At 38.9% G+C, this 13,763-nt stretch overlaps 1 protein-coding gene across 9 annotated transcripts in view; it reads right to left on the bottom strand.

The window, feature by feature from the left end:
• SEC24D (SEC24 homolog D, COPII coat complex component) overlaps positions 1-13,083 on the bottom strand; it is a 48,693-nt gene extending 35,610 nt beyond the window's left edge. The window contains exons 1-8 of one of the 9 annotated variants that reach the window (XM_030450709.1): positions 12,851-13,083; positions 12,229-12,286; positions 10,069-10,253; positions 8,020-8,146; positions 5,032-5,180; positions 3,511-3,540; positions 2,934-3,200; positions 2,036-2,157 (exon numbers count right to left, since the gene is read on the bottom strand). In XM_030450709.1, the coding sequence (XP_030306569.1) occupies positions 2,036-2,157; positions 2,934-3,200; positions 3,511-3,540; positions 5,032-5,180; positions 8,020-8,146; positions 10,069-10,210 (837 nt within the window). In that variant the 5' untranslated portion in view covers positions 10,211-10,253; positions 12,229-12,286; positions 12,851-13,083. Of the gene's footprint in view, positions 1-2,035; positions 2,158-2,933; positions 3,201-3,510; positions 3,541-5,031; positions 5,181-8,019; positions 8,147-10,068; positions 10,254-12,228; positions 12,287-12,649; positions 12,818-12,850 lie in introns of those variants that run through there. The other 8 variants (XM_030450718.1, XM_030450717.1, XM_030450711.1 and 5 more) reach the window with 8 other exon arrangements.
• Between the last annotated feature and the right edge of the window lie 680 nt (positions 13,084-13,763).

The following is a 13,763-nucleotide window of genomic DNA, read 5'->3' as shown; positions in this document are numbered from 1 at the left end:
ATTTCCTAACACACTGGAAATAATCTAGGGCCAGTAGCTTTCTTTTTTTCACTCAATTTTTTTTTTTTTTTATTGCAATTTAAATATACAATACATTTCTCAAAGAGCTTGTTATATCTTCTACTTGATTACTTTTCCCTGCGTTCTTGGCTTGTTTACTTATTGCTAATTCCTGCATTAGAAGGAAAAATATTTTCTTCTGAAAACATACCCTGGCTAAAGAAAGCAAACCACTTTCAGACTTAGCCCTTCAAATGATCAATTTACCATGGCATTCTGCAGAAAACTGATCTAAATATATCATTGTTCTTGAAAATAATTGTAGACAAAGCCCAGATGCTACTTTTTATGGACGTTGTCAGAGCACATATCAACTTCTAACATACATAAGAAAAATATAAATCAACAATGGCTACAGATAAGATGTAAATTTATCTGGCAATACTACTGTAATTATATTATGTAAATATAACAAGAGAAATTACTTATTTGTCATTCTGAATTAGCTATTTGCCCTTTACAGACATTGACTCAGATCATGTTTCTTTTAAACATGTCATTTTCATCCTCTCTGTGCTGCTTAAACAAATCTTTTAACCTATTTTAACATCACTGTCACAGTCAAGGCTGTTTATACTACATGTGTAATTGAAACAAGACATCAGTCCATGCTTTCATGCCAGACTTCCTTTTCTCCCCAATTTTTTTCTTTTTTTTTCTTTTCACTTCAACAAGGCCATTTTATCCTGGTTAGGTCTAAACACCACGCTGAAACACTATGAATGACTGACCTAATAAGGGCATTTATGGCATCTGTTAATTACACATACCCTTATTTTATTTTTTTTCACACAATGTTTTTCAATTACATTTAACTTGAAAATTGCTTTTAAAAGAGGCAATTGCATTAATTACACTAACCTCTACGTTATTATCAACAGGCCTCCAAAATTCTGGGGATTTTACATCAAAATCATCCCTGGGTAAAATAAATTATCTTTTCTAGAAGGACAAAAGAATATCCCACTTTAAGGAAGCAGGGCTGCTCCCTACCAGAAAGTGTTAGGCTTTTACACAAGTTCTTCTTCCTCATCTCAGTGGAACACAGATTCTTTCCTGTAAAGTAATACTAATTGAGCATAGAAGCAGAAGATTCCTTCACCTACACTAGCTTACAGTGTGGTGGTTAATGAAATGTTTTAATGGAAAGCTCTAGGCCAAAGCTGCAGAACACTACGTGCTTCAAGAATCCCAATTCTTTGAGGACCTTTTGACCTGCCTTGATAATTGCCAGAACTAGTACAGATGTTGAATCAGAATGCATTTTCCCCATGAGTTCAGCACATTCTCTCCATTTCAATCAGCTGTTCTCAATACAGAAGTTAATTATAGTCTGCATCTGATCAGCTATTCCTTTGGCTAATAACGCCACTCTTCAATTAAGACGAACACAACCATAACCTTGTTTTCTCTAACACCATCCTAAGCAGAAGAGACCCTGTCCCATCACTGCAAGTTTGGGGACGCCTTAACAGCCCAGTCTCTTCAACCTGTGTGAATCTTAAGCATTAAGTACATTACAAGCTACTGAAATCTTTACAATAGACTGCAGCAACTGGAAGTTGCTAAGGCAGATAATTCTAGTTGCCTGGGAAAATCCTGAAATTAAACCAGGAGGGACATAGGACTTCTTAGTATTTCCTGTATTGCGGGTTTCAGAGTTTACACACCTGTTTTATGCAGAAATCCTACATTAGGTATCTGTTACTAAGTTAAAGCCTTCAAACTTTCCCTAGTAAAAGGAAAGGTGATTAGCACTAATTTATCCAAAACTGACAGCACAGAGTATAAAACTGTATGTAATTAAGAACTGCAAAAATTGGAACCAACATGGCTTGTGAACCAAGCCATGCAAGTGCAACTTTATGTGACAAAAAAACCAATTAAAATAAATACAATATTACTATTGTCATTCCTTTATCTTAAATGTAGCAGAAGTTTACTTTTTATGGAAAATCTGTGTGATATTACTTACTGGACTCGGAATAGAGTCAGGATCAAGCTGCTTCTGTTGTGGACCTGCAAGCTGTGTTGGACCCCCAGGAAAAGCACCAGGATAAGACAGTTGAGAACCTGCTATCTGAGGACCATAGTTTGCTGCAAAGTTATAAATGAAAATATAATTAAAACATTTAAGTTGCATTATCAATTTTTAACATCAGCTGTTGACATTCAGTTAATTCATAGAGCTAAATGCAACTCTTCCTTCCTATTTTTTCAGTAATAAAAAAAAAAAAAAAAAAAGGAAGGATTACTTCGGCTCATGGAGTCTGAGTTTTAAATTTAAGTGCAAACTAGGTTTGAAAACTTTGCCTCCAAAATTTTGAGGTATATGAAAAGCAGGAACACACACAGGTATTAGTACAGCTACTCAAATCAGGCCATTAAATAAGCAAGAATCTCTCCCTTAACATCAGTCAATGCAAACTGGTCTAGACAGCTGGCATTTAGTTGTCAGAATATCTGTTTTACTCACCTGTGTCAAGTGAATAATTGTATTCAGTTATAATTCTTTATTGCTATAGTAAAACATTTCTGGAAGTTGTTTATGAGAGTACTATAAGTCAAGGAGAAACATACACCTTTCCAGAGTATAAGAAAAATTGCTTTCTGTATTACATTGTGCTTTTACCCATTACTAATCAAATGATTCTGTTCCTGATAGAAATTAATCTCCTTGGTGTTGTAACAATCTTAAGAGAGTCCTTGCTCAACTTCTGAGTAAAAACAAAGTCTTGAATGTGGTGACTAATAATGCAAATCTTCCCATTCTACTAAACAAGCATAACATTTTCATTTTTCCCTCACTTCTATTAGTGTTACTCCATGAGTGTTTTTTTTTCAATTACATTAAAAAAAAAATCTTTCTTTACCTTGCTGAGGATGATATCCAGACCCTGGAGGTTGTCCTGAAAGCTGTTGCATGTTTGAATTTGGGGGGACAGGTCCAAGGATTCCATCGTATCTGGCCACAGGGGGCAATGTTTGAGCACAAAGGCCATTAGCATTATTTGCTGGTGGAGGAACCTGCAGTCCAGGTGGTAAAGCGATTTGCTGCTGTGTTGCTGGTGGTAACTGTGGACCCTGAAATGATGCTGGGTTCCCAGAAGACACACGAGAGCTTGGAGTAGTGCTAGGACCTGAGCAAGAAACTGTGTCAGCTGAGTGTAAAATGATGTCCTGCTAGACATTCAATTTTATTGCTTTTGGCTCTATTTTCAATAAAACCCTGCAGCTAGGATGAATAGAGAGAGAGAATAAAGCCAGCCTTTGACAAACCTTGATCAGAATACACATAAATCACTGTCTGCTTTTTGAAAATATTTAATTTCATAATGTGAAAACAAAATCTTTTTTGTTCAATTTCTCTTAGGCAGTTTCTTTTTGGTTAGTCTGCTATTTGCATTTCACCATGACAGATTCAACTGAAGATAAACCTACTCATCTTACCTGGTTTACAACCATCTTCTGGTTTTGATGCTAGAAGATGAAACATATGAGTATTATTTTATACACACTGGTGAAGAATAGTTTGTTGTTTATAAGATCCAGATTCCAATTAGAATTAAGAGGACCCCAGAAATAGCAGGGTTTTTTGAGACTTACAATATGTAAATATTTATTACTTTACAAAATACATATTTTTAGTCATATTTTTCCCCAAACATCTGCAGCAAAATAATTTTCAAGAAAGTTAAAATATCCAGAATTAGATTCTCTCTGAGATCTTAACTGGGGAAAAAAAAAAAAAAATCACATGCAAAACAAGCTCAGGTTCACAGCTGGTATGAACAGCTTTACAAGCTGTGAATTTCAGCACCTGACAAGGTACACCAACTTGGACTGACAGACAGGGAAAGATCAGAAGAACAAAACTCAACACAGAGGCAAAGTTTTAAAGAATCTGTGTCTTTGGTGATCTGAAGGGTACCTCAACCTTCCAGTGTGTAAGTAAGCCAGAACAGATATTTACATTATTATTGCTGAAGGCAACACAGCAAAGGCAGGAAGCAAAAAATTTCACTATAAATGAGTTATTATATATTAAGTGTTCTAGAGGTGCTGGGCCACACTTTATCCTGTATCAGAAGGTCTGAGTTAATTGTGCACTTGTGGTTCAGTAGCTCATACATAAATTCAAATCTATAAAATAATTTTTCTAAGGTTAAGAAGGTATAAGGTTTTACTACCAACAGTACAGGGGATTCAGAATCATGGTAGTTATGCAGGTTTCATTCAAGTCAAATTGGAAACTTGTAAAGCCAGGGTAGGAACAGTGACATAGTGTAAGTGCACCCAGAACTAAAAAGTTCACCTTTACACGTATCTTAAAGATATCAACCAAAGTGGTGTCATTTTTACAAACTGCATTCTCCTAAACACACTGGCCTCAGCAAAACAAGATGCTAACTAAATTCTACTCCTTTTAAATGAAATGATAAGTTTCACTAGGAAACATTCAGGAAAAGCAGATATAACTAAAAACTTAATTAGTGGTGGGAAGTAGTTTACATTCTAGAATCATATGATCACACCTTAACCACAAGGCTTAGGTTTAAGCTGTCTTAACCTCAAAAGAAATGCAAACAAATTAAGATGAAAAAGTAAACTAAGATTTGGAGAAAAAAAAAATCCTTTCAAATCAGACAGAAATTCTAAAAAGCTGAGAAAATTAAACCCTGACCACAGGTTACTGCTCATACTTTGGTTGTTTCTGACAAGATTACCAAGAAATTTGAGAAATTAATTATAATACAGGCAACTTCTATGGAGGGTTCAGACATCAATTCAGAATTGACACAAAAATACTAATTTAAGGAACAGGATGAGATAAAACAATAATCTAAGAACTCGAGTAAATGACTGTGGTCAAAGATTTTATTTTCTGCTTACACATAGGTTAAGTTTAGAATTATCATAGTCTTAATAACTTTAGCTGAGAAGTCAATCAGATCAGACAAAACTGATTACCATAACTAGTTATCTGCATACTGTTGAGCTGGTTAGCGAGTTGTGTATCAGCTGAAGTGGATGCAGTACTTGGGTAGGCTGGTTGTGACTGATGACTGTATGATGGATACGAAGGTTCTGCATTGCGTGAAGGTGGAGGGCCTTGAAACCTAGAGGGAAAAAATTTGTGTAGTTATGCAAAAAATTACAATCACAATTCTAAATGTTCTCATACTTTGTCAGAGAATCATAGAATTGTCATGGTTGGAAAAGACTTCTAAGGTCACTGGATCCAACTGTCAACATCCCCTCTCCAGTAAAATAAATAAAATATATTTATCTGTATCACCATGCCCACTAGAGCATGTGCTAAAGTGCCTCATCTACATGTTTTTTAAAGACTTCCAGGGATGATGACTCTACCACCTCCCTGGGCAGCCCATTCTGACATCTGACTACTGTCTCAGTAAAGAAATTCTTCCTCGGATCTAGTCTAAACCTCCCCTGGTGCAACATGAGGTCATTTCCTCTAGTACTATGATTATTCACTTGAGAGAAAAGGCCAGCATCCACCTCCCTACAACCTTTCAGGTACCTGTAGAGCACAATAAGGTCACTTCTCTCCAAACTAAACATCCCCAGTTCCTTCAGCCTCTCCTCATAGGACTTGTCCTCCAGACCATTCACCAGCTTGTTTGCCCTTCTCTGAACTCACTCCAGCAGCTCAATGTCTTTCTTGTAGTGAGGGGCCCGGAACTGAACACAGTACTCGAGGTGTGGCCTCACCAGTGCCAAGTATGATCACTTCCTTTCTCCTGCTGCTGGCCACACTATTCTTGATACAAGCCAGGACACTGCTGGCCTTTCAGCCACCTGGGCACACTGCTGGCTCTTATTCAGCTGGGTGTCAACCAGCACCTCCAGGTCCTTTTCTGCCTGGCAGCTTTCCAGTCACTTCTCTCCAAGCATTGCCTAGGGCTGTTGTGACCAAAGTGCGAGCCTTGGCACTTGGCCTTGTTCAGCCTCATTTTATTGGCCTTGGCCCAAATTCTTCTCAAGAGTGGTGCTGCAACAATTAATTAGGACAGAGAAACGCTTAAGAGTTTGCTCACATTCTGCTCAGAAAAATACTTTTACTAAAAGTCATTAAGCATAAAGCAAACACACACTTGTTTAAAAAACAAAATAGCACATGCTTGTTTGCATACTTGTTAGAAAAAAAGAAGAGCAAGCATGCCATGACAAAGAGTGTTGTAATCTGAAAGCTTGAAGACTAAGAAACAAAAAGTTCTGAACATATCGCATCACTCCATTCCCTTTCCATGTTTATAAAGGAGGATTCCTTACTGGGGATGGGTGAAGAAGATTAGGAGAAACATCTGTGAAGAGAGAAAAATTATACAAGAAGCTGTTACATAATTCCCTGCTGTAGAAAAAAATAGAAGGTAGGAGAACCGCTTCAGGATTATAAGATATGGAAAAACATGAATACAAGAGAAACAACTAAAGAAAAGAAGTAATGTACATATGGCTTATGAATGTACTTTTGGCTTATCAGACCGTTTCATCCTGGAACCATGATATTAGGCTATTTCCCAAATAAGTTCAATCAATATATTGATTTTCCTTTAGTCTTCTTCTAAAACTAAGGAGGGGACCATCTGTATTGATAGAATTAGAATTCACTTTTCTTGCAATTTTTATGTGGAAATTTCCTGGCCTAGAATAGCAACTCTCAGTAATTTGTGAATAAAACAAAATCAAGCAAAACACAGTAGAGCTGCAGCCATCAGAACAATGACTGGAAGCTAGGAAAGAGAATCATTAATCTGCTGGATTGGTCATGTCAGCTTGACTCTGTACACTTCATTTTTACACCATCAGAACAACCACCACTTCTCCCTGCGTACACTGTCTTTTACAATCCATCACCAATGTCTTTTGAGTCCTCCGAGTGTGGTAACATAGGCATCAACATAGGAAAGCCTGTTTGCTAAGAAAATATATATGGGGCTTTATGTGAACAAATAACCGTAACTCAACCAAAAAGCACAGAAACAGATTAAGACCTCAAACAACTAAACAAGAATGTTGTTAAATGGTGCCAAGTTCACTAAAACTAAAATCGCTATATGTAGAACTAAAAAACTAATTTGTCACTCCTGGGAGGTGAGAAAAAATAATATTTGACAGAATTAAACTAAAGAGCTATGCATATTTGCTCACTTATAACTACTTGCAATGGAGCCATTGTTTAAAAAAGCTTTTTTACACAAGCATTACTAAGATTTCTTTTTACAGCTTTCACTCATCTCTGTTTCCTCCCTTCCCAGTTCCTGCCTCCTTATTTTCTTCCTATGAGTTCCAGAGGACAACATCACTTCAAATAAACTCTTTTTTGTCAACCTCAGACCTAACCAAAAGAGTAGCAGTTACCCGTCAGGGAGTATATATTAAAAGTGCATTATGAAACGTCTTTGAATTACTCTACATAGCCTCAGACATAATTCCACAACAATGAAGCAAAGACATCATAACAATCAGGAACATGGGGGGTAGAGGGTGACACTAAAAATAGAGATGTGCACCAGCTTCTAGTCAAAACTGACTGGCAATGATTAATTTGTAAATAACTTCTTGGTAACTTACAACAAAGAAGAATTAAAACATCAGAAAGTGAATAGCAATAAAAAAAAGCAACTTCAGCACCAAAAAGCACTTATGACACCTTACTTCTGCTTTGAAGCTATGGGTCTAAGATCAAGAACAATTAAAAATAAATATTGATGCATGAAAATGACCTGACTTGCTGTAAAATGAGACCACAGATCCCACTGTATGATCAGCCCATTTAACATCACAAGGAAATAAAAGAACCGTTTGAGAACTGAAATAAGCAAGAACTGCTGAAGGTAGAAGGGATGCCATACTTAAATGTCAGTGAAGCAGATGGAGAAAGGTAATAGAGGTCAAACAGGTTAGATCTCATGCATCAATTCTGAAAGTCACCTATGTATCTGTTGCCCTGGTGTACTGGCCCCATTTTGAAAGTTGGTCTGGCTGAACTGATGTGTACCAGGTGGCAGAGGCCCAACAGGAGCTGAAGATCCAAAAGGCACATTTGATTTCAGCACACCTGTAAAAGGAAGCACTTTTACATAAGAACCCTGAAAGAAAGCACAGGATCACCAAGAAATACAGGTGTACAGCTCTGCTCTAGCAATAAAAATACCCAGCTCTTAGGTGTCCCTGCTCAAGCAAGGATTGGGGGGTGGACCAGATGACCTTCAGAGGTCCCTTCCAGCCTCAGTCATTCTGTGATTCCATAAGAAAGATTTCTGGTCAGCTACGGGAGCAGATATGAAAAACAACAGATAATAAAAAGGAAGTAAATTGTAATTGGTAACTTTCCAGCAAAAGAATCCAAGAATAATAGTAAAAAAGAAACAAGAATTAACAGATCTGCAATTCCATTTTAGACATTGGTAATTCCCTGTCAGCCAGTTATGTTTATAGGTAGAAGCAAGAGGGCCCTTTGATTTCAATTTTGGACAAGCGTGGTAAGGAAGAAAGCTTCAAACAACCTAAAAATAAATATTAAAAAAAATTTTAAAAATTGTTAAAAGTGGTTCTTCATTCACATCTAGATCAGTGACTGTGAAAAGACTAATTTATGTAAGCAGCAGGGTAGAGTACACAGCTCTTCAACCTGTATTTCTTGAATTAACTTCCTTTAAATTACTCTAACATCAGAAAATGTGTTTGGTAACACAACTGGTATTCTTCCCAAGAATTCCAACAATCCAGTTACCAAAAGTAGTTCCATTTTCTGGCTATATTTAGCATTAGATTAAGGTGACACAACTCCTGCTGTCTTCAGCAAGGAATTTTAGAGAAACTGGGTAAAACTTGGTCTTCTCTGTTTTCACATTAAGACAAAAATGAAGAACAACACAGAATATTTAAAAAACCTCAATATACTTAGTTCTGTCACTACCTTACTCCACCAACTCAAATACTAACTGTGATACAATTTATCATAATCTAAACGCTTGCTAAAATTGCAATACTTTTTTAAAGATTATTTGGGGAATAGTTCAGACATCTTTACCATTTTAACTAACTTCCCCCTCTGACATCAGGCAAAATACCGAGACAGTCCCTCTTCCTGCCATCTTGGCCTATGTATATTAGTAGACTTCCAGAGGGAAAAAGAACATTTCTTTGATATTTTCCACAGCCACAATTTACCAGTACAGCATGCTCACTTTAGCTCTACAGGAATTAGAGAAGCATGACTTAGATACAGCCAAATGGGCTTAAATTCTGTGCTCTCAAATTATACCTTTTTTAAGCTTCAGACACCATATATTCATGTATTAAACTTCACTAAAGAGCTAAAGCCACATATCAGTAAGTTAAAATTAATGAAAAGCAAAGGAGAGAGACAGTCGTTTTTACCTGTTGTATGTCAGTTACATTACCTGTAGCAGCATTATGCTGGTAGAAATGAAGCCAGTATCCGCTTTGCTTGTACCCAAGGTGCCCTTTCGCATAGACCGCAATTGTTTCCCAAGTGGTCAGAAAGCAGATGGGCTCCACTTACCATACATCACTGAGTAAGCAATCTTAATCAGAACACCAACTTATGCTCATAGGCAAGTTTGGACAGGGGGGACAGTCCCTTTGGACAGGGGGGCTGCCATGAAGAATGCAACTTACTTCTGAGAGCTTGCTTGCCAGTAACATCTAAGAGCTGAGAAACATTTCTCCATTCCCAGAAATCACTCCTTTTGTACTTGTATGTATTAGTAATACAGCATTACACTGATGCTTACTGCTTCCTGGACAACCTAATTCACACAAGGGTCAGAAACCCACAACTGTGCATCCTACATCACTATCTGAACATCAAAAATAACACACTAAGCTAGTGCAGGATCTTGTTGCAGCAGCAGTGTAAAACTCAGCATTAGCGCTGACACAACAGAAAGAGAGATGCAAAGTGCCTTTATAAAAAAGCAGATTCTGAAAAAACATTTTAAGCTCAGTTCATACCTGGTTGAGGTGCCAAGTATGAGGAGTTAGGGTCCCCATAATGAAGTGAAGGATTAGGTGGCCCAAAACCTGCAGAAAAGCCTCCCCTTCCTGGCTGGGACTGGGAATATGCAGGAGCTGCAACATACCCTTGTTGACTCATGATGGCAATATGCGTATTCCTAATATTGCTTCAAGTAAGAAATCTGCAAAAGAGAAAATGACACCTGCTACTACTCTTCACTCTTTGTGTGGTTTAAAAGGCTATGAACTGCATTCCTAGAAAGTAAAAAAAAAAAAAACAAAACAAACTACAAAACATCCAAGAGAAAAAAGGACTTTATTTTCCTTGATATTACCAGGCATATTTTTCTTAAGATTTCTTATCTTGATTCTATTTCTGTTAACAAAAACCCAACCAAAATTCCCAGAATTTGCTTAAAAGCAATCTAGAAAATGTCTTCTAATGATGAGAGCATTCACAAGACATTCTTTCTTTTATCCTGCTTAATAAAATCGGATTGTGAGAAACTTGTAGGAAACTTTCGGGAAAGAGCATCATGGTAACTGCAGTAATTTAACATTAGAACCTGAAAATCTGAATTCTGCTTACTAAACCAGATGATTGCATTTATATGACACAGCGCCATTGCCACCAATAATCGGAAAAGTTACTGAAGTTGTATGCTTTGCAGAATTGAGAGCTTTCTCTTTTACATGGAAAAGAGAATTTTTTACTTTATATTTGATTTAATAAAATAGAATTCCACTGAGTTTCGTGATGCCCAAATTAAACTTGTTTTGAGAAATGCTGAGGATTCAAACCCTGAATGAAACCAGAAACTCTCTCTGTAGAGTTCTGAGTACATAGGTCCTCAAAGAACTAAAGGTACATTAAATACGCTAGCATTTCAGATGTTAAATGTTCCTTTGAATTAGCATTCCTAACCATCTACACCTCCCATTCTCAAGTTTGAGACATGAAGCAATCTTCAAGTATGCAAACTGGATGAAAGTAAATCAGGAATCGTGCTCCAGAAGTGTATACAAAGGCACCTCAAATATACACACTGCTCCAAGATCTCAATGGGCAAATTCATGCTGCACTGGCACACCTGAATAGTGAAAAGCTATTCCAATTAAAAAAAGCATCTCTAGGCTTCTTGTATTAAACACATACTTCTGAAAAAAACAAAAACAAAACCACAAAAGTTTTATTTATCTTCCACATCAGAAATCACTTTGAGCCAAGCACAGGGCCTAGCCCTCCTCACACAATACCGATGCAATCTGCTGAATCACATTCCTCAATGTAGCATTAGATTTCACACCTGCAGTATTGAACTGCTTCAGATAGATAATTTTAGGGATCTACCTTCTACATCTTAGTTAAAAAGGTAAACACAGAAGAGAAGAGATGTTTAAACAGTGAGGCTTCTTGCTGCCAGCTGCACTTTCTTCCCTCCCCTTCACAAGATGTGGCAGGATGAGCTCTCATTTTCATTGCTCAAAAAAACGTCAGCACTAAATTACCTACACACTGGCACAGACATATATATATATATATATATACACATATATACATACACCTATATAAAGAAAGAGATTTTCAGTTTGAGGCAGCTGCAACAGCACCCAGGGAAACAACTTCCTCCACAGCTTACTCACTCACACATGAAAAAAAGATCTTGCCACGTCAAACTTCCTACAGCCAGTATAAACACACAGAGGTGCTGAAGAGAGGCAGGAGCTCTATCCATAAGCAAAATAGTATTAGTTTGATCAAACACAGCTCCAGGTTCTATTTTTCATGGAGCATTTTTAATCTTGTCTCAAGCATGTATACCAACACAGGATGCAAACAGGTTGGAGGCAACACCCTAAATATGAGTAGAAGCTGATCATGTAAGGTTTTAACAATTGGGTTTTAACAGAAGACATACAGATTCACTCTGAACATTGCATGAGAAAGACTAGAGGTTCTGGTAAACCCAGCTCTTTTAGTGGGTTTGTTTACACAAGTCACTACACATAAGAACAAGAAAACTTTTTCTGCCTCTTAACACTAGTTTACCATACATTCCTTAGAGTGAGGAGCAACAGTAACACAAGCACTTCTACATGATTTAATTGACAACTACTACAGATCAGATTACATTTTTTCCCTGAGGATTGCTGTACCTATGAAATCCTCTTCAGCAGTGGTACCTCTGTGAAGATGCAGAACTCCTCTATGTGCCTAAAGAAGTAGGATAATGGAATAAAAAATAACGTTCTCAGATAACTGAAGGAGAACCATTAACTTCACATTTCTTCAGAGACACTGTGCGTGGTAACATATCTAAGAGGTGTCGACCCTCCACAAGGCATTGTACAACGTAAACTTGGCAAATCAACAAAGGCCTGGGTATCTAACACACACATAGATACAGAATAGGATGCAATTAGACACGTTGCATTATATCGTGGTTTTTTAAATACACGTTTCAGAGTAATATGCTACAGTTCAGAGCGAACACGTAAGATCTCTAAGCCCGTTAACTAAGAATTTTAAGTAACTTTCACATCGCAACAGGTCTCACGACTGGCTCGGTGCTATTACCCCGCTCCGCACAGGACACGTCCGCCAGCCCGCGGTAGCAGCAAGGCGGCTGGCGGGCAGCATCTGTCTCCCCTTCGTAATGGCGTTCGGGGAGAACGCATGGTTCGCTTGGGTCCCCCAGCTCCAGTAGGGTACAGCTCCCTCACACCATCCCTCCAGGTGCCTCTGAGGGCGACCCCGACGCCCCCCGCGGCTACTCACCGAGACACTGCCCCGCTCGCAGGGCCCAATCCCCACCGCTGCCCTCCTCCCCCCTCGACAGAAGCAGTAGCGCAGACCGAGACCCCGGGATGGCCGTTAAAACCGCTACCTGGCGGCCGCACGCCGCCTCCCGCTTGGCCTCGCACGCCTCCACTCGGTGGCACTCACGCACCCAAGTGCCACGTCTGAGCCTGCCCGCTCACCGCTGCCGCCAGCCCCCCCGCCCCCGCGCGGCCGGCAGCGCGCCCTGCGGCGCATGCACAGTGGCGGCAGGGAAGCCCAGGCCAGCCCAGCCTGGCGGTTGCGGGGCTGAGGGAAGGGCGGCCGGGAGCCGGGGCAGTCGCCGGGGTTCCAGTGGAACGGCTGAGCCGTTGCATGGCCTCGGGTGAAAGCCACCGCCATAGAGCCACCTCCATTCCCATCGAAAGCGACGGGGAAGAGCCGCATTGCCGCTGCGTGTCCGCCGCTGCGGCCGGCAGCGCTGATGGCGTTGGTGAGGGATATTTAGGGACGAGGAAGGACCTCGAAAAAAGCTGGCAGCTGGGACTGCACGAGTGGACCCCCGAAGAAAGAGAGACGGGGCAGCTTGGTTAGATCGACTGGTAACCGACACACAAAATACAGGCAGCTTATCACTGCTACCGTAAATTCATTTTTCCTTGTATATAAGGGGGAAAATTCCTCTTTAAACTTATAAATGTCCTAAAAATATACTTTTTCTCGTATGTGCTTTAAAAACACATTTTTTTAATGTGGCAATAAATATATTACGCCAGCTAAATATGTAGAGTGAAATATGATATAGGTACTTTACCTGTTTGCGTGCTCTGGTTTTAGTTACTGTTCAAGCACATTAAGAAATACTGCCTTGCTTAAAGGTTAATGTTTTTCTAATGAACAAAGGTAGAAACAT

The sequence above is a fragment of the Calypte anna genome, chromosome 4B, assembly GCF_003957555.1.
Source record: "Calypte anna isolate BGI_N300 chromosome 4B, bCalAnn1_v1.p, whole genome shotgun sequence".
Taxonomy (NCBI): domain Eukaryota; kingdom Metazoa; phylum Chordata; class Aves; order Apodiformes; family Trochilidae; genus Calypte; species Calypte anna.
Note: the sequence above shows the minus strand (reverse complement) of the source record. Positions and strands in the feature narration are given on the sequence as shown.